Source organism: Dromiciops gliroides, chromosome 4 (assembly GCF_019393635.1).
Source record: "Dromiciops gliroides isolate mDroGli1 chromosome 4, mDroGli1.pri, whole genome shotgun sequence".
Lineage (NCBI taxonomy): Eukaryota > Metazoa > Chordata > Mammalia > Microbiotheria > Microbiotheriidae > Dromiciops > Dromiciops gliroides.
Genome location: NC_057864.1, coordinates 380,662,958 through 380,684,038, shown reverse-complemented (window position 1 = coordinate 380,684,038; position 21,081 = coordinate 380,662,958). Strand labels below are relative to the sequence as shown.

The window sequence follows — 21,081 nt, the reverse complement described above, 5'->3', positions numbered from 1 at the left end:
ATGCACTATATAATCCTGCCTCTCAGAATTTAAGAGACTGAATATAAAAAAAAAAAATCTTGGAAATGATGGAATAAACACCAAGCCCCACAAGCAAAAGGTATGCAAAAATAGATTATCCTAATTTGTCTGAAAAAACAGCTTTATAAAACATAAGCATTAACATCAGTGTTTCCCATTACTTTTTGAATGACATCCTCTATGGCTCCAACTGCATTGCATTAGTAGTTACAAATGAATGGATAGAAATTAAATGTACAAGGAAGCAGGTCAGAAATACTAGTATTTCTGGTATTAAGTTGTGATTTTGATTGCACAGAGAAGTAAGGTATTTCTAAAATGAATTCAGTGGGAATGATGCTTTATTAATATTATGATAGTTATCTTTGAAAAATGGTAGAAATAGGAGAGGTAATAGTGTTTTAGGGACAGGGTTCTGTTATGGAAGTCAAGAGGCCTGAGTTCTAGTACTAACTAATTCTGTGACCTTTGCTTCTTAGGTTCTCAATATTCTCATCAGTTCTAAGAATGGGCTGCATTAGACCAGAAGATACTTTCTAGTTCTAAAATGCTATACCTTTAAACATCTACTTACAGGTAGACTGTGACTTATATACACCCAACTATGTGTACTCCCAGAATTAGAAAAGCTCAGTTAAAAGGATCCTCAGGAAGCCAGTAACTAAAACACATACTTGAAAAAGAATTCCCTCTGCAACATATCCAACCATCAGGTGGATGGCTGCAAGGACCCTCCTTAAAAATCCACTGCTTATCTTGGGAACAAGTAGCTCCTCTTTCCTTGCTGTAGGTGCTGCTTCGAATATCTGCTTAGTCCCAACATGAGTCATGCTTTTCACCTTTCCATTGTCACTGTGGAGAGCAATGTCTGTCTGTCTATGGTAACAAGTTAAACAGCAGAGATATGGATGTGGAAGAGGAGAAAAAGGGAAGAGGAAGCTTCGAGATACCTGCTCTTTCTACCTAATTGCTGTGAAAGTTTTGGCAGAGACCCCATACTACTGTCTCTTCTCTTCACTTATTTACAAAGCCTCTCTCCTTTGCCTCACTCTAGAAATACCCAGAGTATCTTTCTTCAACATATAAAGTTATTTTTTAAAGTGTCTGGGTTAGACTATGAGATGCAGATTTATTTTTATATATACAAAGACCCACCCATATTATCCATATTGTTATTTTCTCCTATAAATCAGAAGTAGAAAAAAGAGGGCATAATAACTAGGATAAGCAAATTCCCAAATGCTTAAATTTCTGTTTCCCCATAACTGTTATTTTTATCTTTTCTGATTCCATATTGTTCTATTATTTTTGAAAACCTAGATATGTCAGTTATATCTGCTTTTTCTATAAACTATATGCGAATAAATAAATGAATAAGGTATTTATTTACCAGTTATGTAAAAAGTGCTGTGTTAAGCACTATAGGGTTTCAAACACTATAGTGTTTCAAAAGTCATAAGCTTATTTCTGGGATAAAAAAGCAGGTGGGAAGCAGTGAAACCATATTCTCTTCCAAAGTATTCAAATAAAAGAGAAAGTTGTCAGAGCTACTAGATGGTAGCAATGAAAAGTTTATATGAGGGTTAGTCCTAAGGGCCCTTAAAAGAAAAACAAAGGATCTGGGGTTAGTGGGCCCAGGATGTAAAAATATTCCTGAGGTTGGGATATGCAGGAAACCACAACCTCCTTCCTCTGTAGTCTTGAGCCTGTATAGCCCAGCTTCACCAATATGGCACAACAACTACTATGATATTGTTTGGGGAAAAGGACAAAAACACGTTTCAAACAACTGATTTACAAATGAACTTCTGGAACACAAGCTATTCATAAGGTGGGTACTTCCCACCTACTGTGAGTTGTGTGTTTGTATCTCTTTGGATTTATTTCTTCTTCCCTTCATGGTGAAGGAAAAATGATGTACTTGATTGCTACCACTGAAATGAAACATCCTAAAATAACTGACTTTAATAATACTTTTAGGACATAAGTGAAAATTGGAAATAATGTACTTTAAAAAAGAAAGCCTGCTCCTTCAGAAAACATACCACTTCAAAATATGGTAATTATTTAACACTATGCAGTGAATCACATCTACAGCAAATATCAATCATATAATTGTTTAACTATTCAATGCAAAGAAATATTAAACTAAGAATAAAGCAAAATATGAATAAAATAGTTATGATGGATGAAAAAAACTCCACTGACGAACAGGTAGTTTTTAAAAAGCATTCAAAACCAAAGTACACTCACTTCATCAGTGAGTTCTCCAAATACTGTTAAGACATCTATCAGAAGACTTGCAGTATAGAAGGACTTGATCATGTTTCTGCAAGAGAAAAACATTTGTTCTGTTTTTAGCTGGGTATATTAAATGCAGAGTTAGAAACACATATTAGGAAGGCAAGAATTCCAAAAACAAATTTAAAAAGTAATTCAAAATTACATATAATTATAATTTAAGGGTGAAGGGGAGAATCAATGTGGGGAATATACAGTAACCTCTTATAATCCAGGATTCAAGGGACAGGAATAAAACATACTTTTAATTAACCTTATAACAACAAACATTCTGTTAGTTAAATTTGTAGAATGTAACCTGTGTCAATAAGTTATCTCAAAAAAAAAATTCAATCATTTGAAATACTCTTCTGAGGGAATTTTCTAAAATAATTCATCAACAACCTTTTCAAAAGTGAAAAATAAAGAGATTTTTTAAATAGAAAATTTACTAATCAGAGGACAATTTGTGAACAAAAGGCCATAGCCATACTATTAATTCAGCAATCCTGCCCCAACAAGAATTACCATTGTAATTTTTTTTTTTAGATAATGATTTTGTAAGTAGGTTGTACTTCACTTTTCTCATTTATAAAACAAGAATATAAGAGCACCTACCTCCCAGAGTTGCTGTGAGGATAAAAAGAGATAATATTTGTAAAGCACTCTGCAAACAACAAAGTACTATAAAAGTGCTATTATTTTAGGTGCAATTTTTTTCAAAAGACATTTAAATCCTAAAATTAAAGAAAACGGTTAGTTGGAAACTAAAAATAAAGTTAATATAATGTATGGGAGAAAACTATCCATTACCTTTAGATATACTTGCCATTATAGAGTAAAATAATTAAATCTCCAAATAAAATATAAAACTAGTAAAACAATATTTTCTTCTTTTTTGCTTACTTGTGAAATCTCCCAGCACGATCTTCATTGTCTGCATAAAGGAACATTTTCAAAGCATAACTCTCTACGTGGGCACAACCAACTATTTCTTGAGTAATAGCTTCATTATCACCCAACTGTTTTTTAAGCTGAAATAAAATCAGAAATATTGCTTTTGAGAGGGGGTCCCTTAAGGTGACTGCTTTAGTGATTAGATCTAAAAATAAATACAGAAAGAAAAATACTTTAATATGTAGCACCCAACAGCTACTTTAAAACACTAACAGATCATCAAATAAAGCATTTGAATAATGTTTAAAATATAGATACTATTTTTCCCAATATACAAATTCATTTAAACATTTTAACTTTTCTCCACCTAAAAAAAACCCTTTAATTTTGATGATAAAGTAAAAGAGACAGATCATTATGATATACAAAAGCATTTTCATTAAATACTACAGGCGTATAATACAAAAAGACTGCTTATCAAAATAATCAAAAAATAACTAAACTTAGAATTTTAAATAGAAGACATTTTTAGTTTATACAAATACAGATTGTCACTGTAGTTTTGTACATCTACGCACTTTCCCCATGTAAAGCACTTTGTGCAGTACTTTACAAAAACATCAATAATTTAATGAAAAAGATGTCCCTATCTTCCTATTTTGACTATTAACAGTCTAAAGATTTAAAAGCAAAAATCATCTGAGCACTGTACTCTGATTCAAAAGCTTCTTTTCAAAGATATTAAGAGTATAAGTAGCTTCAGGTTTCCTAATAAAGTCAGCAAAGCAAATGATGAAGTTAAGGAAATCTTGGGTTTTGGGGAGAACAAAAACAGAAATAACTACAAGACACTAGCTTATAGTTCCTATACTGCCAAAAGAGTTTTCAAAGAAGCTTTAAATTCTACACTGTTGTTTTTTTAGAGGGAGTATGCAATCTGGTAAGCTAGTCATCTGTAATAATATCGAAAGCCTGACAGAAATATAAGTACCTTAAAACTCATAAAAAATATGGCAAATTTTAATATAATATAAACAAGCATTATAACATATATTAGCCTTTATTTTGCCCAAAGAATAAATTTTCCCTGTTGGCTCATTATCTAGATGGCATTAAAATGACATTTCATTTTCCCTTCAGTTTTACAAATATTAAAAAAAAAAATCTTTCCTTCCCCAAAACAAAGATTCCAATATAAAAAGAAAAAAGGATTGTAAAAGGTAAGGTGAACTTGTTAGAGATTTTAAAATATCTAATATTTAAATATACAAATATATAATTTAACAAAGTAAAAAAAAATTGTTCCATTTGTTTCTGCCCTCTTCTGGAGTCCTTTTTGTTTCCTTCCATAATTAAAAAAAATACTGATGCTTTTTTGGTCCACACTCTTGTAATAAATATGGGGTGTGTGAGCATGTGTAGAAAAGCAAAACTAGTCAAAATATTTTCCAAATCTGAGAATGCATATTTCATAAACCAACTGCAACCAGTGGATAAGCCAGCCTAGACACAGCAACAAGACCGTCTGTCATGGAGAAAGGAGATGACAGGTGCCAGGCAGGTAAAATGACCAACATGGCCTCAATCAGCACTTCCATTAAGACCCCAGTGGAGATACTCCAGGACCCTAAACTCAAGAGCCTCAGAAACAGTATCATGTCCCAGACCACTGATCTGCTTCCAGTCTAGCCCCCAAAGTAATCACTGAGAGGAAACTGTGGAGAATGGCTTAGGAATTATGCTAGATGCTGGAGCATACAGAAAAGAAAGATAACATAGTCCTTAACAGTTAAGTATTATTAATTACTTTATTTTGCATACTCTGGGTCTGTACAAGCTGCTTTAGATAAATTACCTTCATTAATAACAACTAGATCAAAAACTTAAAACTGGGGAGAAGTAGTCATTTTTCAAACTATATTTTACCTTAAATTTACAATCTTAAAACCTTTTCATAAAAGTACAGGTTTTTCAAAATGCAACAAGTTATTCTAAAGTAATATCCCAGACTATCCTACATGTGTAACAAAAAGCTTAAAAAATTAAACTTAATTTACAAAGAAAATATACTATGAGATGATAATCTTTCAAAACTATATAAAAGAGAACTCTTTTAAATATTTTTCACTAGCACAAGGTAAGGGACTATATTATGTCATCTTTGTATTCCCTAGCACCTAGTATAGTGCCTGATAGAGAAGGTACTCAATAAATGTCTGTTGATTCAATTAATTTTTTCAATACTTTAAAAGATCTCTTTCATTGGTGTGGGTATGCATAGAATGAGATGGATGGAGGCAATGATATTTTGTTCCTATCTGGTTTTATAAAATAGAATATATTCCTAAGAGTATGATATTTTAAAAATGTAAGCTTTCCCCTTAATACTATTATGTAATAGAAATGCTGACTACAGTAAGGCAAAAGAAACATGACAACTAACAAAAATTCTAAGATTTTATCCTAACATTTTGAAACACTAATTATGAAATGAATTACAAATTTGTTACTTACAGCTTCCAGCTGATCCATAAGCTTTGATAAAAATTTTCGGCATTCAGGAGTTTTACTGTCAATTTTCATTCCAGTTTGCATTGCATATAAACGACCTTTAAAGGAAAAGAAAAAAAAATAAAGGAAAGGAAAAATTAACATGAGCAATACCTAAGCAAATCAAAACAACAGGGCAAAAATGTTCTAAACAATAGCTCAATTTTTCTATTTCATTGAGAGTTTGAAATAAGTTGCAAAAATAATTTGTGTACGATAATTCAAATTTGAATAGAATTAACTAAAACTAGTACTTTAACTCACTTATCAAGTCAGTCAAACAACAAGCATTTATTAAGTGCCTATTACATGCAGAAGCTGAGGATACAAATATAAAGGATAAAATAATTCCTACTACCAAGGAGGTTAAATTCTAAATGGGGAGACAAGTCCATATGTACATTTGGCATTATGACAAATAATGAGACTACAAACCTATACATGATACAGTCCCTCCCTGCCAGGAGGATTTGGGCTTAGGCAGAAACAGCAAAAAATCCAGAAGGAAAATGGGCAAGAATACTGGTACAGATAATAAGTGCTTTATGAGTTTAGGTAAGTAAAGATTTGGAAGGGCAGAGCCATGTGATATAATTCAGTTCAGCATACATTTGTTTAGTATCTTCTGTGCTAAAGGCACTGTAAATACAAAGACCAAAATGAAAATGGCCCTGACTTCAAGGAACTTGTATTCTATTGAAAATTAAACCCTGTATAAAGATACATAAATTCAAGGTTATTTCAGGAGGAATAGAACCACTAATAACTGGCAATAACATGGAAGATTTCATGTAGAAATGGCATAGCTGTATAAGTAACTATGATTCGTCCACTTTGAGAAAAGCATAGGAAGATGGTAGAAGAATAGCAGGCAAAACTATAAAAACTTGTGGAAGGCAGTAAATGTGAGGTCATTTATTCATTCATTATTTATTCAGTAACAGGGAGCTACTGAAGGTTTTTAAACACAGCCATACCACAACAAAAACTATGCTTCAGGATGATTAATATGTCAGAAGTACAGAGGATGAATTGGGAAAAAGAAGAGATTGAAACTAGTCACATGAGTTAGAAGCTCCTTGTTATAATTCTGGTTTGAGTTGGCAAGGGCCTGGACAAGTCTCATAGATGTAAGAAACAGAAGGCTATGTTTATAATAAACTTTTTTTTTTTGGCAGGACAATGAGGGTTAACTGACTTGCCCAGGGTCACACAGCTAGTGTCAAGTGTCTGAGGTGGGACTTGAACTCAGGTCCTCCTGAATCCAAGGCCGATGCTTTATCCACTGCACTACCTAGCTGTCCCCTATAATAAACTTAAAAAAAAATCCAATGGAGGTGTTTTCCATAGTAGTATTTGGAATAATAGTGCTCTTGAATTCCAGGAAAAAAAAGTTATTCTATTTAAGGAAATGTGTGAGTAATGGAGGTGCTCATGTCTAACTGTAAATGAAGATCAATCATCATTGGCACTTGGAAAGTCAGCTACAAACTTTTGCATTTAAAACCATCTAATCACTTATGGTGAATGATTAGATTTTTTTATATCACATTTGCAGAATGCCTCATGCAACTGCCAAGAGTTCAAGGCTACTACCGTGCCTCCCATAGGCAAAAAAACCCCAACAACAACAACAACAACAACAACAAAAATCTGCTTTAATTAGGTAGCCTTGGTTAAAACAATAGCTCTGAGAATCACTTATTGTGTGATTTTACATTCATTATGGGTTTAAAGAACAACCAAGCAGGGGGAGCTTCAACAAGGGCAGGAAAAGTCAAATACTGGCTATGGCTTGAACTCTGAATACCAATTAGTATTAAAGATTTGAATATACCCAAATCTGAGAATAACTGAGTAAACTATTGAAAAATGAAACTAGAGACTACTTCTAAAAGAACTGTATTTTTTTCAAGTATATATGTACCAAGAATTAATAGCTTACAAAATGTTACTGCTAAAGATATTTTAAGAGCGCTTGAAAACGGGGGCAGCTAGGTGGCGCAGTGGATAGAGCACTGGCCCTGGAGTCAGGAGTACCTGAGTTCAAATCCGGCCTCAGACACTTAACACTTACTAGCTGTGTGACCCTGGGCAAGTCACTTAACCCCAATTGCCTCACTAAAACAAACAAACAAGAGTGCTTGAAAACTTCTGAAATATATCTTCTGAAATTTTTAAAAAATATTGTTAATTTGTTAAACAAACTCCCCCAACACCTAAATTCCAAACTAACCTTGTTTAAATGACCACAAAATAATGTCAGCAGAACTTAAATTATGAACTTTTTCTTGCAAGTCAGAACAACATGGAATCTAGTTTACTAGCAGCTCAAACCATCAGGAAACTAAGACCCCAAAACATAAAGTAAATTATTCAAGGTCACACAGCAAGTTACTAGAAATCACGAAGTTAAATTTAGGTCTTTGAACTCATATTTAGTTTCTTCTTTTACAGGAAAGAAAAATCAATCACTAGTTATTAACTAAACTACGTATGACAGAAAAATTTTCGTGAAATTCACTTTGTTTTATAATAGTATAAAAGATTTATATAATTTAAAATGGTACATTGCTAAGACTTAAAACAAGAAACACTCAAAGAACTTCATGAGAAAGCTCAAGCAAAAGATAAGAAAGACAACTGGTGTTTGGACAAATTATGTTCTCTTAACAATAACAAGTGACACAACTTAGCAAACAAAAATTTTTAATGGTATCCTGAAATTGATATTATTTGTAATTCAAAAATCATTATTTTTCTGAAAATCAACTGGTTCTATAGGGTCATGAGATGATGTAATTTTAAGATGGTAAACTGGAGATCTGCTAGTTTAAACTTTTCTTATTTTCTTTTTCTTTTAGAAAGTATTTTGAGATCTGGATTAAAATGAGCGACACATGGTCATGATTAGAATCCAGTTCTGCTCCTGGATGTTCCCAATTCAGTAGCAGATCTAGTACTGCTATTTATTTTCAATTTGCATTTATTTTAAATCTAAAATTAATTATTAGAAAATTATATATTATGTTAAGAGAAAATTGATTATTATAATTCAATTATAGGAATGTTACTGTAACAAGTGTTCAATTGTGCAAAACAATGTTTGATTACTGGAGAAGCTATACTTTAAAAATGTGTATCTTGTGCCATTTGCAAACCTTTTGGAAATTGATAGAGATGGAATTTTAATACAAACAGATTGAAATTTGACCTCACAAAATAAAAGTTTCATGATTTTTAGTACTCTTTGACTAGCCTGACAAGATACATTTTTTTGAAGAGGCTAAATCCACAAAAATAATGAAAAGACTCTAAGTCAAGGTGAAACACTGAGATTATGTTCAGTAAATATAAGTTAATATTGTCTAAGAATGCTCCTTTATAGGATCATAGATTGAGAGCTGGAAGTCATCTAAAGCAACTCCTTCATTTTTCAGGTGAGGAAATTGAGGCTCTGAGGTTAAGTGATTTGTCCAAACACTGGAACAACAGATGTACAGAGATTTGAATACATGTTTATAATATGCATGGAATAGATGTGTGATAGTTGCTAAAAGAAAAGTCTTTAAAGAGGAATTTTGTTCTATTTGAAGAAAATGCTTTTTAAAAAGTGAAACAAACACTGGGATTACTTATTCTCTGGACCTTTCAACAACTGTGCAACTGAAAAAGATGTGGTCTCCTTTAGAATATTATTTGTAAAAAACAGCCTGTTTCCCCTTCATACTTTCATTAAGAATGCTTCTTGCATGTATATAGATTATTTCCTAAAGATGCCACAGATATGGGGAAATAGCTATCTCTCATATATCTATCTATATTTATGTGTGTATATCAAACACCTTAATAATAACAAATCAATTGTAGGCATTTCGCATGTATAGTAACAGGTGACAGGTGCAAAAGATGTGGCCAGTCTATCAGTCACATGTAACTAGTCCACAACATTACCAAATATAGTCTGACCCAGTTTAAAAAGTAATTGAGAAATATATAACAAAATGAATAAAAAGAAAATAAAACATAATTAATATTACATATTAAAACTAAATCAATATGCAGCCCACTGGTATCCCTATGTATAGGTTAGTGGTCCCTGTTTGTATTTGAGTTTGACACCACTTCTCTATATCATTTAGTTCATCATCTAATGACTAAGATTTAAGTCAATTGTGGAATATTCCTTTTCAAAACCTGCTTTTTTCCCTTATAACATCTTCATCAAGAATGCTTTATGTATTTGTATATTAGTTTCAGAAAAATTTCATACAAGTGGAAAAGCAGACATATAGATCAGTAGTTGATACTTTCTTGCTTATCTTTTTAGGTGGTAATAATATCAATGATTTTTTCCCTTCACCTTTTGTATCTTCCCCCTTTTTTAGATCCCTCAAGGCCCTCTTAATTGTGCTGCCTATAGCATGAACCTGTTCTGTGTATACTTTGTCTAGTCCAACTGTTTTCTTCAGTTTTATCTTTACTTCCTCTAAAATCACAAGTGGGTATGAGATACTTTATCAGAACGTATTATGAAATTGCTGTGGATCCATCTCATAGATGCAAGAGGCTTTGATATATAAAATACTGAGTCAAAAAGCCCTGGGTGAATATTAACCTGTTTAATGCAACTATAGCATATTTTAGAATTGTGGGAAAGTTGAATTATGTCAAAATTCAGGCCAAAAATAAATGTTTTGTCATAACGTCTTTTGAAATATTGAAGACAACCTTTGCTTCCTTACCAATTACTGTCTTTGAATTCCTAGCAAGGGAAGAAATCTGGTGAAACATCACTGACATGAGACAATGACAGAATCTTTCCTGTATATAAAGTTAGAGTTGGAAAGCTATTTTTGTTGGCATCCTCCAATCTCTATTACTTCCGGCATCCCGTGTACAATCCTCTTGTTGCCTTGGTTGGCAATAAAAGTTAAGGGTATTCTTCATTAAATCTTATTTGAATATAGAGTTTTTGCATGTAGACTTTTTTTCTTTTTGAGCATGGCCATTAATTGACCAAAAATCACTTATTTACATTCACATTTGCCAATAAATATAGGAAACAAAAAGGGTAGGACAAATTGATTATTTCTTTTTCGTTTTAAGAAATCCTATAGATCCAGAAAAGAACATTCATCTAAATGCTAGCATCCAAGAGCGGTAGCTTTGCTCTCCTTGATGGTAAAAAGATGCTTGTGACAAAAACAGTGGCTTCTTTTTCATCCTCCCATCTTCATCCTTCAATGCTCTTAGGATGACTTTGACTTGAGTTTCTTGTCAAGGTTTTTTCTTACAATCTAGTTTTTATTAAGCTAGTGTTGCCTTTGATACATCTCTCAACTAGATAAGGTCAAGTATTTGCTATGTTGATTCTGAAAATGATTTTGTTCTCATAATGACAATTGATTTATATCTGAATGAAACTGTTATAATCCAAGTTGATGTTCTTTCATTCACTTCCCACTTTTTATCACTGATGGCTCAACTAAATAGATCATAGTTGCTTCAATTGAAAATCATATTTTTCTCATTTTATTCTTTCTTTTAGCTTTGTATTAACTGTTATCTTTGCTCTAACAAGTAAGTGTGCTGATTGTAAAGATTTAGGAAGGACTCCCATATTAGTAAGAAGTTTTTTTTTTGTTCTGCTAAGTTTTGTATTTTCTATATATGATCTTTCAATTATTTTCCTGAATATAATATTCATGATATATAGGTATGATGCTTCTTTCTATGTAGTTTTCATGTTTTTGTTCCTTCCTATTCTTTAACAGTGAAGCTACCAAATACTGAAATGTCTTCTTTAATTTAGAGTATCCTGGGTTTTTTACATACTGCTCTAATCATTTGGCCACTGCCACAGGTAATGATGCACAAGTGGCAGTTATTTCATAGTAGACTTCTTGCAAGTACTCATTCAGGAATACTGCAAAATAGTCCAACAATGATTCCCATTGGTTTTGGATATAGGATAATGCCAAATCTGCCAATTTCTTTATTTGCTTCTTGGAGAACCTGTGAGCTATCCTTTCAGTTAGCTGTAACTTTCTACTGTCTTCTGAACCTGGTTATAACAAAAATATAAAGAATGATAAGATTTAGTTCTTCCAGTACACACTCACATTTAGTATACCAAAATCTAGGTTAATTTTTTTAGGTTTAAAAATTTGGTGATTCTTTATATTCTTTGCTCTTTTTGGCCACTCTTCTACTATTAATTCTTTGGCCACTCTTCTACTATAGAAACAGAAGGCTGGTATATAGGACAGAAAGCCATTCTGTATTTTTCTTTGTTTCAAATAACACAAAGAAAAAAACAAACTAATGAATTAAAAGAATAGAGTATGAAACTTAAGACATTAAGTAAGGAAAACTTGAAGAGAATAACTTGATCAAGAATCTTTATAAGAAACCAAAAGCCATTCCCCTTAGTAGATGAGTAGCCAAAGGATATGAAGTACTCAAAAGAATAATTTAAAAAAAATATTAACAAACATGACTACTCCTATCTCCAACATGAAAGAAGACTCCAAATCATTAATAACAATAGAAATGAAAATCAAATCAACCTGAGGCTTTATCTCATATTCAGTGAACTGGCAACTAGGTGGCAAGAATGTTCAGGGTGATTGGCCTTCAGTCAGGAGGTTTCATTTTCCTGGGTTCAAATCTGGCTCCAGATACTTATTATCTATGTGAAGCAGTATAAGTCACTTAACCCTGTTTGCCTCAGCTTCTTATCTATAAAATGAGCTGGAAAAGGAAATGGCAAACCACTCTAGTATCTTTTCCAAGAGAATTCCAAAGAGGTTCACGAAGAGTTCGATATGACTGAAATGATGACAACAAGAAAAGTGAATTGGCAAAGATTATATGAGATGGAAATAGTCAATGCTGGAGAGGCTGTAGGAAGACAGGAACACTAAGTGCATTCTTGGTTGAGGTGAGAATCATTACAACCATCTTGGAAAGCAATCTGGAATCATGGAAATAAAGTGACTAAAAGATTTGACAATTGACCCAAAGGTTCCACTATTAGGCTCCTATCCTATAGAGGTCATCAGTAAGAAGCCCCCACATACATCAAAATATTTATATCAGTATTTTTTTGTTGTAGAAAAGAGTTGTAAACAAAGTAGATATCCATTGACTAGGGATTTACTAAACAAATTAGGGCACATGAATGGAATGGAATATTGTGGTGCTGTAAGGAAAGATGAATATGACAAGTACAGAGAAACATGGGAAGACTTGAACCCATGTGTAGTGAAATAAGCAGAGCCAGTAAACAATACATACAAAGACTACAAAATCTAAATGGAAAGAATAGTCACTGTAAAAACAACTAGAAATGAATGTTACAAAATTACAAAGAATGTGCATGGCTCCAAAGAAGATAGGAGAAAACATCTCCCTTAACTTCTGCAAGCATAGAGCATTCACAAGTGTGACAAACGATGTATATTTTCAGGCTTTTAAAATGTATTTGCTGATTATTTTTTCTCTTTATTTTTCCTATTGTTTTTTCTTTTAAAAATATCCTTTGTTATATGGGATGAATCTCTGAAAGGCATACAGAGAGAAATTTAGGAGATAGAAACAACTATATCAATATGTCAGTCAATACATATTTATTAAGCTCCTACTATGTGCTAGGCAAAAATGATACACACACACATCTTTGTAGAAGGTGGACTATAAACATATATGTATACATATAGATATATACACAAATATTTTTACAGAAGGTGGGATTTTATATGATATTTGAAGGAAGCAAGGCAGGAGAAATGAAGAATTCTAGGCATGGGGTACAAGTGAAAATGTTTAGTGTTAGGAGATAGGATATCTAGTGTGAGGAACTTTGAGGAAGCAAGTCTTATTGGACTGTACAGTGCATTGGTGGAGATTAGAAAGTTAGGAAGGGGACAAATTGCAAAGGGCTTTAAAAGCTAAAGAGAAGATATTATATTTGATCCTAGAGACAACAGGAAGTCACTGGAGTTGACTGAATGGGGGTGGGTGGGTGGAGTGGGTTCTATAGTTAAATAAGTGCTTTGGGAAGATCAATTTGATAGCTAAGTGTCTTTTACCTTCTTTTTTATCCCACCATTGCTGCTTTTACTCCTATTTATATGCTACTGAACAAGGCTAGAGAAAAATCATGAAACACTGTTGCATTTTCACTTGCTCTCCTTCATGAATGGCTTTCTTCAAATTTCTGCTAAAATACCACTGTCTACCTAGTTAATACCTTTGATCTCTCTCTCTCTCTCTCTCTCTCTCTCTCTCTCTCACACACACACACACACACAAAACAGAGTACTGGGTATGCAGTTGGAAAGACCTGAGTTCAAATATGGTCCCTTACTTTTTGTTTGTTTGTTTTTGGCAGGGCAATGGGGATTAAGTGACTTTCCCAAGGTCACACAGCTAGTCAGCTAGTAAGTGTCAAGTGTCTGAGACCAAATTTGAACTCAGGTCTTCCTGAATCCAAGGCCAGTGCTTTATCCACTTTGCCACCTAGCTGCCCCTGGCCCCTTACTTTTAACTATGTGACCCTGGGCAAGTCATTTATCCTTTGCCTCACTTTCCTCATCTGTAAAATTGGGATAATAATAGCACCTACCTCTGATGGTTGTTTTGAGAATCAAATGAGATAATAACCATAAAAGGTTTCCTTTGCACAGGGCACAGCACATAGTAAATGCTAAATAAATGTTAGCTAATACATGTCTGTGTGTGTATCTATATTTGTATATTAGCATTCAAAGTTTGGATCAGGAAGGGCTTCTTGTAGAAGGCAAGATTTTAGATGGGATGTGAAGGAAGCCAGGAGAGTCAGGAGATGAAGATGAGGAGGGAGGGAATTCCAATTAAGTGGGACAATCAGTGAAAATGCTTAGGGGAAGCATTACTAAAATGCATAGGGAAACTTTTTATCTGCTCTGGAAACAATGTAAATTAACTGGGAAAAAAAGCTATCTAATCTATTTCCATATTCATTTTAAATTAAGAAGCAAGATAATGGAAACCTTTTTAGTACAGACCGGTGTTACAGAGAAACAATTTATCTTAGCAAAAGAAACACAACTAAAATGAAAATCCAAAATCAACATTTAAGTAAACAGTAAATTAACTATGAAAACAGGACAAATATACTTGAGGCTGGATATCATTTAGGAAAACATTTTACTTATTGAGTTTCACCAAGTAAAAGTGTTTGCTTTAATGAATAAATATTATTTGATATTGAATTATGAAGTATATTTGAAAAGGGATTAAATACTTTCCTATTCCATTTCAATTACATGTAAAGCAGTTGTTATATAAATATTTAATAATCTGAAAAGTATGTTCAATTTAAAGCACCATAAAATAAAGTTACCCTTTATAAAATGAAGCATTATTTTATCCACCATTATGAAGAAATATTGGGGAGCTAAAAGAATATAAAAATACCAAAAAGGCTGATTGAAGTATAGAGGACCAAAGATTAGATTGAAACTAACCTACACCTTTCACTTGTGTCACAAAAGTAAAGAATAGATTTCTAAAATCCAAATATTTTAATTTAAAAACAATTAAAAAATATAAACCGGTTATTTTATATTTAAGATATGTTAAAAGTAAGGCTAAGGGGCAGCTAGGTGGCACAGTGGATAGAGCACTGGCCTTGGATTCAGGAGGACCGGAGTTCAAATCTGGCCTCAGACACTTGACACTTCCTAGCTGTGTGACCCTGGGCAAGTCACTTAACCCCAATTGCCTCACCAAAAAAAAAAAGAAAAAAAAGGTAAGGCTAACATTGTGGAATAGGGGTTATCATCAAAACATCTTTGAAATGATATACCTAGCAACCTTTTAGGAAAAGTTGAGATCAAAGCTACCTGAGGTGAATTTTACTCACAATAGTTACTTATCATTGTTCCTATTCTCCTTTTGTACTTTCTCCCTCCCCAAAAAGAAAGAATTCCTTTTAGTATATCTTGCTCTCTTCTCATTTCCAAATTGTTTCTCTTCAGCAATGTCAATGCTACCCTCCCAATGTCTCCAGATTTCCCAGCTCCTTCCACTCTGCCCTCCCACCCTATTACAATATCACCTCACCACCATTACCAAAACTTAACTTTGATTTTAGCTCTCTTGCTCCTTTTATTTTCTGGTACCAAGAGCTGGTTTCTACCAAATGATACTATACCTCTAAGTGTCCCTTCCAGTACCATGGCACCATCTCTCATATCCTTTATTCCTCCTCCCTTTTAATATGCTTTGTTTTCCAATGACACTTCCAGAGTCTTCTACCATCCATTCTCATTCAGCAACCTCTCCTTATCTGGGATTCACTAATTAATTACCCAAATGAAGTACAGGTGGCTGTTTTCTATACTTACCTCCAGGAAGTTCTCTAGGTGTTCAGAGTTTAATGCCTGGCTCATATGGGACCTCAACATATGTTCCCTTAAATAGTTTAACTTCCCAGTTCCACAACCTATACAACTCTTGTGCCCCAGTCCTCTACTCTACCTCAGTTACACATAGGGATTGCCATAACTTTGATCTTATTCTTATCTCCAAATTTCCCACATAATCTTTTGTCATTCCATCTTTCCCTAAGCCTACATATACTCCTAAACCATCTAAACTCCAATCTTCCACCACTCAATATTTTGCTTTTTCTTTTTGCTGCATTTGTCCAGATAGGAAAAATACCACATTGGGTTCCACGACTTATTATAGTTTTGTTTTCTATTTCTCCTTGTTCAATTAGCTTTTCCTTTAAGTGCTTATATGCTATTTTATTCAGTGTGTTTATGTGTGTTTGTATGTGTATACATAATTGATATTAGTTCAATGTCCCTGGTGCTTTTAAGCACAATACAATTTCCCTATTTATCTCTTTACCATGTCTATTTTTACTGTCACTCTTCCTACTTTAAGTTATCAAAACTATAAATTCTATTTTGGCCCCTCCTTTTGACTCTATAAATCTTTGTTTCAAATGTGTTACTTATAAACACTATATTGCTATTGCTATATTCTGCTTTCTAAACCATCCCACTTTGTGGGTAAGTCCATCCCATTTTCATTCACAGTTATGATTATTAATTGTGTATTTCTCTTCATCGTATCATCTTATACTTTTCCCTCTCTTTGTCTCTTTACAAGAAGTAGGTGAAGAAAAGAAGGAATGTGATCAATACTGGTGATTAAAAATTGAAGCAATTAGCTTCTACATTCTCTCTCCCCTTTTCCAGTTATCCAGACTTCAGTCACAGGTTCTTAACCTACCTTAAAATATGTATTACATAGAAAAAAACAAATGTTACAAATACGTATATAGTCAATAAAAACAAGTTTCCACATAGACCACAGCCAGAAAATGTCTCAATGTACACTGAGTCCTTCACTTCTCTAACAGGAGGTAGTAGCATGTATCATCATTAGTCCTCTGGAATTGTGGTTGGTTATTAGGCTGATAAGAGTTCCTTATTCTTTCAAAATTGTTTGCTGTTGTATAAATTATTCTTCTGGTTCTGTTCACTTCATTCTGTATCAGTTCAGATATAAGCCCCCCTTCATTTCTTACAACACAAAGGTATCCCATCAGTTGGGGAATTCCATTCCTCAATTTATGGGTACCTCCTCTTTGCCACTTTGCCTCTTGGCAAGCTATAAATATTTCTGTGCAACTTTATAGTTTTAGTTTATGACTAATCCCTTCTTTAATTTGTGCCCCTCCCCTCTTTTACTCAGTCTTCTATTTCCTTGCTGAATTTAAAACATTTCTGCAACCAACTCTGTACGTGGATGTGTGTGTATTCTACTTTTAACCAGATCAGATGAGAGTGAGGCTGAAGTGTCAGCTACTCTTCCCTCTTTTTTTTTTTTCTGTAAATGTCTACCTGTATACTCTAACTATGTGAGATAATTTTTGTAACTTTCCTTTCTCTCTTTCCATTTTTCTCCTAAGATCAAGGCATAACAGCCACTCCTACACCTCTTTTAATTAGACTCCCTCTGTGGCCCCCAGATGATAGAGCTCACTGGGTCTACATTTATCGTTTCCCTATTTTAGAATGTAAGCAGTTTATCAGTTTTAGTCAATTATTATTTTTTTGTTTGTGTTTACCTTTTTATGTTTCTCTAAACTCTTGGGTTGGTATTTCAAAATTTCTACACAGCTGTTTTTTCCAATAAGGAATGCTTCATTTGAAGTTCTCTATTTCATTTTCCCCTCTATAGCATTCTACTTAGTTTTGCTGGGTAGTCTTGACTGTAAGCCCAGACATATACTTTGCTTTCTAGAATATCAAATTCCAAGTTCTCTGCTTCTTCATGATGATGACTACTAAATAGAGTATTATTCTGACTGTGGCTCCTTAGTACTTTAATTCTTTTTATCTGGCTGCTTGTAGTATTTTTTTTTCCTTTGTCTTGGAAGCTCTGGATTTTGGCTATGGTGTTCCTGGGAGTTTTCATTTTGAGGTTTGAGATGAATGGTAGATTGTTCTTTCAATTCTACTTTACCTTCTGATTTAGAGGTCTGGGCAGTTTCCTTTGAAAATTTCTTGAAATACGATGTCTTGGTTCTCTTTTATTTATTTATTTGTTTGTTTGTTTGTTTGTTTTTATTTTTTTTTTAGTGAGGCAATTGGGATTAAGTGACTTGCCCAGGGTCACACAGCCAGTAAGTGTTAAGTGTCTGAGGCCAGATTTGAACTCAGGTCCTCCTGACTCCAGGGCTGGTGCTCTATCCACTTCGCTACCTAGCTGCCCCTCATTTATGATTTCTTGAAATACAATATCCAAGTTTTGTTTGACCTTGGTTTTTAGGAAGTCTGATGAGTCTTAAATTCTGTCTCCTTGATCTGTTTTGCAAGTCAACTGGCTTTGATAGAAGATAATTTATATTTCCTTCTTTTTTTTAATCTTTTGGTTTTATTTTAATATTTCTTTGTATCTCAAGGAGTTACTGGCTCCTGTAGGTTCCATTCTAATTTTCAGATAGTATGTTCCCTGGGTAAGATTTTCTACCTTCTGTTGTAAGTCATTAATTCACCTTCATTTTTTTTCCTTCCGAAGTATTTTTTTTGGGGGGGGGGGCTGGGCTGGGCAATGGGGGTTAAGTGACTTGCCCAGGGTCACACAGCTAGTACATGTCAAGTGTCTGAGGCCAGATTTGAACTCAGGTCCTCCTGAATCCAGGGCCAGTGCTTTATCCACTGTGCTACCTAGCTGCCCCCCTTCCAAAGTTTTTATTTGCAATTTAATTTTTCATTTTATCTATGTACTCTTGTAGTCTTTTTCACTAACCATTTTCCCCCTTTAAGGGTCTGTTTCTAGTTGCTTTGGATAAAAGACAGGGTGTCCCAAAAAGTCTTAGGGCAATTTTAAGATACTAAAGTTTAAAATTTAAAAGGGAGGGGCAGCTAAGTGGTGCAGTGGAGAGAGTACCAGCCCTGGAGTCAGGAGTGCCTGAGTTCAAATCCGACCTCAGACACTTAACACTTACTAGCTGTGTGACCCTGGGCGAGTCACTTAACCCCAATTGCCTCACTAAAATTAAAAAAAAAAAACACCTTAAAAAAATTTAAAAGGGCACTAACTAAACTGTTAAAGCTTACAACTACACAAGGACTTCTGAAACTTCCTGTAATGTGGAGAAATGCTTGTTTCTTTTGAGTAAAAAGTAATATTTTCAATAAGAATGGCATAAGGAAAATGGCCCTAACAAAAACATAGGAACCATATATGATTAGATTTTAAAAACTTTTTTTTTGGTATTGTTATTGATTAACTCAGATAGTCAAAAATAAATAAATATTTAATTTCAAGGTATGTTTACAGAAAAACTTTTTTTGTTGCTATTTTTAAACAATTTAAGCAATTTTATTGTCAAAAATTAGCTTCTTAGAGTCTTCTTTTTAATAGTGTTTTACCATACCAAAGTGGATTTCTAAACTGAGTGTAAAAGTTTGTATTATTTCTTAAAACTGGTAAGAATGAAAGTACATTTCACAGCAATGGTTAGGAGAATTCTTAACTAAATAAGGAATAGAGGAGGGGTTACAAGACAAAACAGATAATTTCAATTACATAAATGTCTTTGCAATAATAAAATCAATTCAGATAAGAGAACCTTGAAAGGAAAAATATTTGCATAAAATGTCACTGGATCACAGGGATTATTCCAAGTATTGAAGACAATGACTCATTCCTTAAAGAATATGCAAAGGATATGAACAAAGAATTCAAAAGAACAATTAAAAACTACAAATTGTTAAATGGAAACATATTCCAAGTCACTAGTGAGAGAAATATAATATTAAAACAATTCTATTTCACCTTAAACCCTGTAAATTCGCAAATATGGCAAAAAAGGAACTGTCAAAGATGGCAAGGATGTAGGAAGACAGGTACATTAATACACAACAATATACACCGGTAAAGCTGTGAATTAGTCCATCTATTTTGGATAACAATCTGAAATTATGCAAGAAAAGAAACTGTCAAAATCCTGTAATCCTGCTCTTGGGCACATAACTCATGGATGTCAAAAAGAAACAATGATCCAATATAAACAGAAATATTCAAAGCAGTACTTTTTTTTTTAAAGTACTAAAGACCTGAGAACAAAGTAGGTGCTCAATGATTGGAGAATGGCTGGAAAAACTATGACATGTGAATAATATTATGTAGTAAATCATGACATACCAAGGCCAGCATGACTGGGAGAATGGTGGTACCCTTGACAGTGATTAATTAGTTTTATTTTGCCATGTAGAGTAAGATACCTTCAGGACATGGGATTCACTATCTAAGAGGCAGTTAGTGATGAGTAACTGTAGCAATGTATAGAGATTAGGACTGGACATTAATCATCAGCATGATAATCATTGAACCCATAGGAGCTGAAGAGATCACCAAGAAAGCCAGAGTAGTGTGAAAAGAGAAGAGATCCCAAAACACGGCTTTGGGGGATACTCAGCGAGTATGGCATGAAGAACCAGCAAAAAGAGACCAAGGCCTGGTCAGATGGCAGAAGCAGGATAGAACCATATCAGGAAAACGTAGAGAGGAGGGTAAATCTAGGAGAACAAGAGGATGAGGGATCAAGTAGATCACTGTCAAATGTTATAGCTGGTAAAGAAGGATTAGAATTAAGGAAATGTCATTACTTGGCAATTAAGAGATTACTAGAAATAAGGAGAGAGCAGTTTCAGTTGAATGGAGTCAGAATGTAGAGGGTTTAGAAGACTCTAAAGAGATGGAGTGGAGGGAATGAATATACATACCTTTCTCAAGGAGTTTAGCCAAGAGGAGGTA

The 21,081-nt window shown here is 33.6% G+C and overlaps 1 protein-coding gene across 1 annotated transcript in view; it reads right to left on the bottom strand.

Moving 5' to 3' along the window:
- Positions 1-21,081, bottom strand: part of VTA1 (vesicle trafficking 1) — an 81,335-nt gene that overhangs the window by 44,486 nt on the left and 15,768 nt on the right. The window contains exons 2-4 of the mRNA XM_043999374.1: positions 5,713-5,807; positions 3,208-3,335; positions 2,275-2,350 (exon numbers count right to left, since the gene is read on the bottom strand). Of these exons, the coding sequence (XP_043855309.1) occupies positions 2,275-2,350; positions 3,208-3,335; positions 5,713-5,807 (299 nt within the window). The remainder of the gene's footprint in view (positions 1-2,274; positions 2,351-3,207; positions 3,336-5,712; positions 5,808-21,081) is intronic.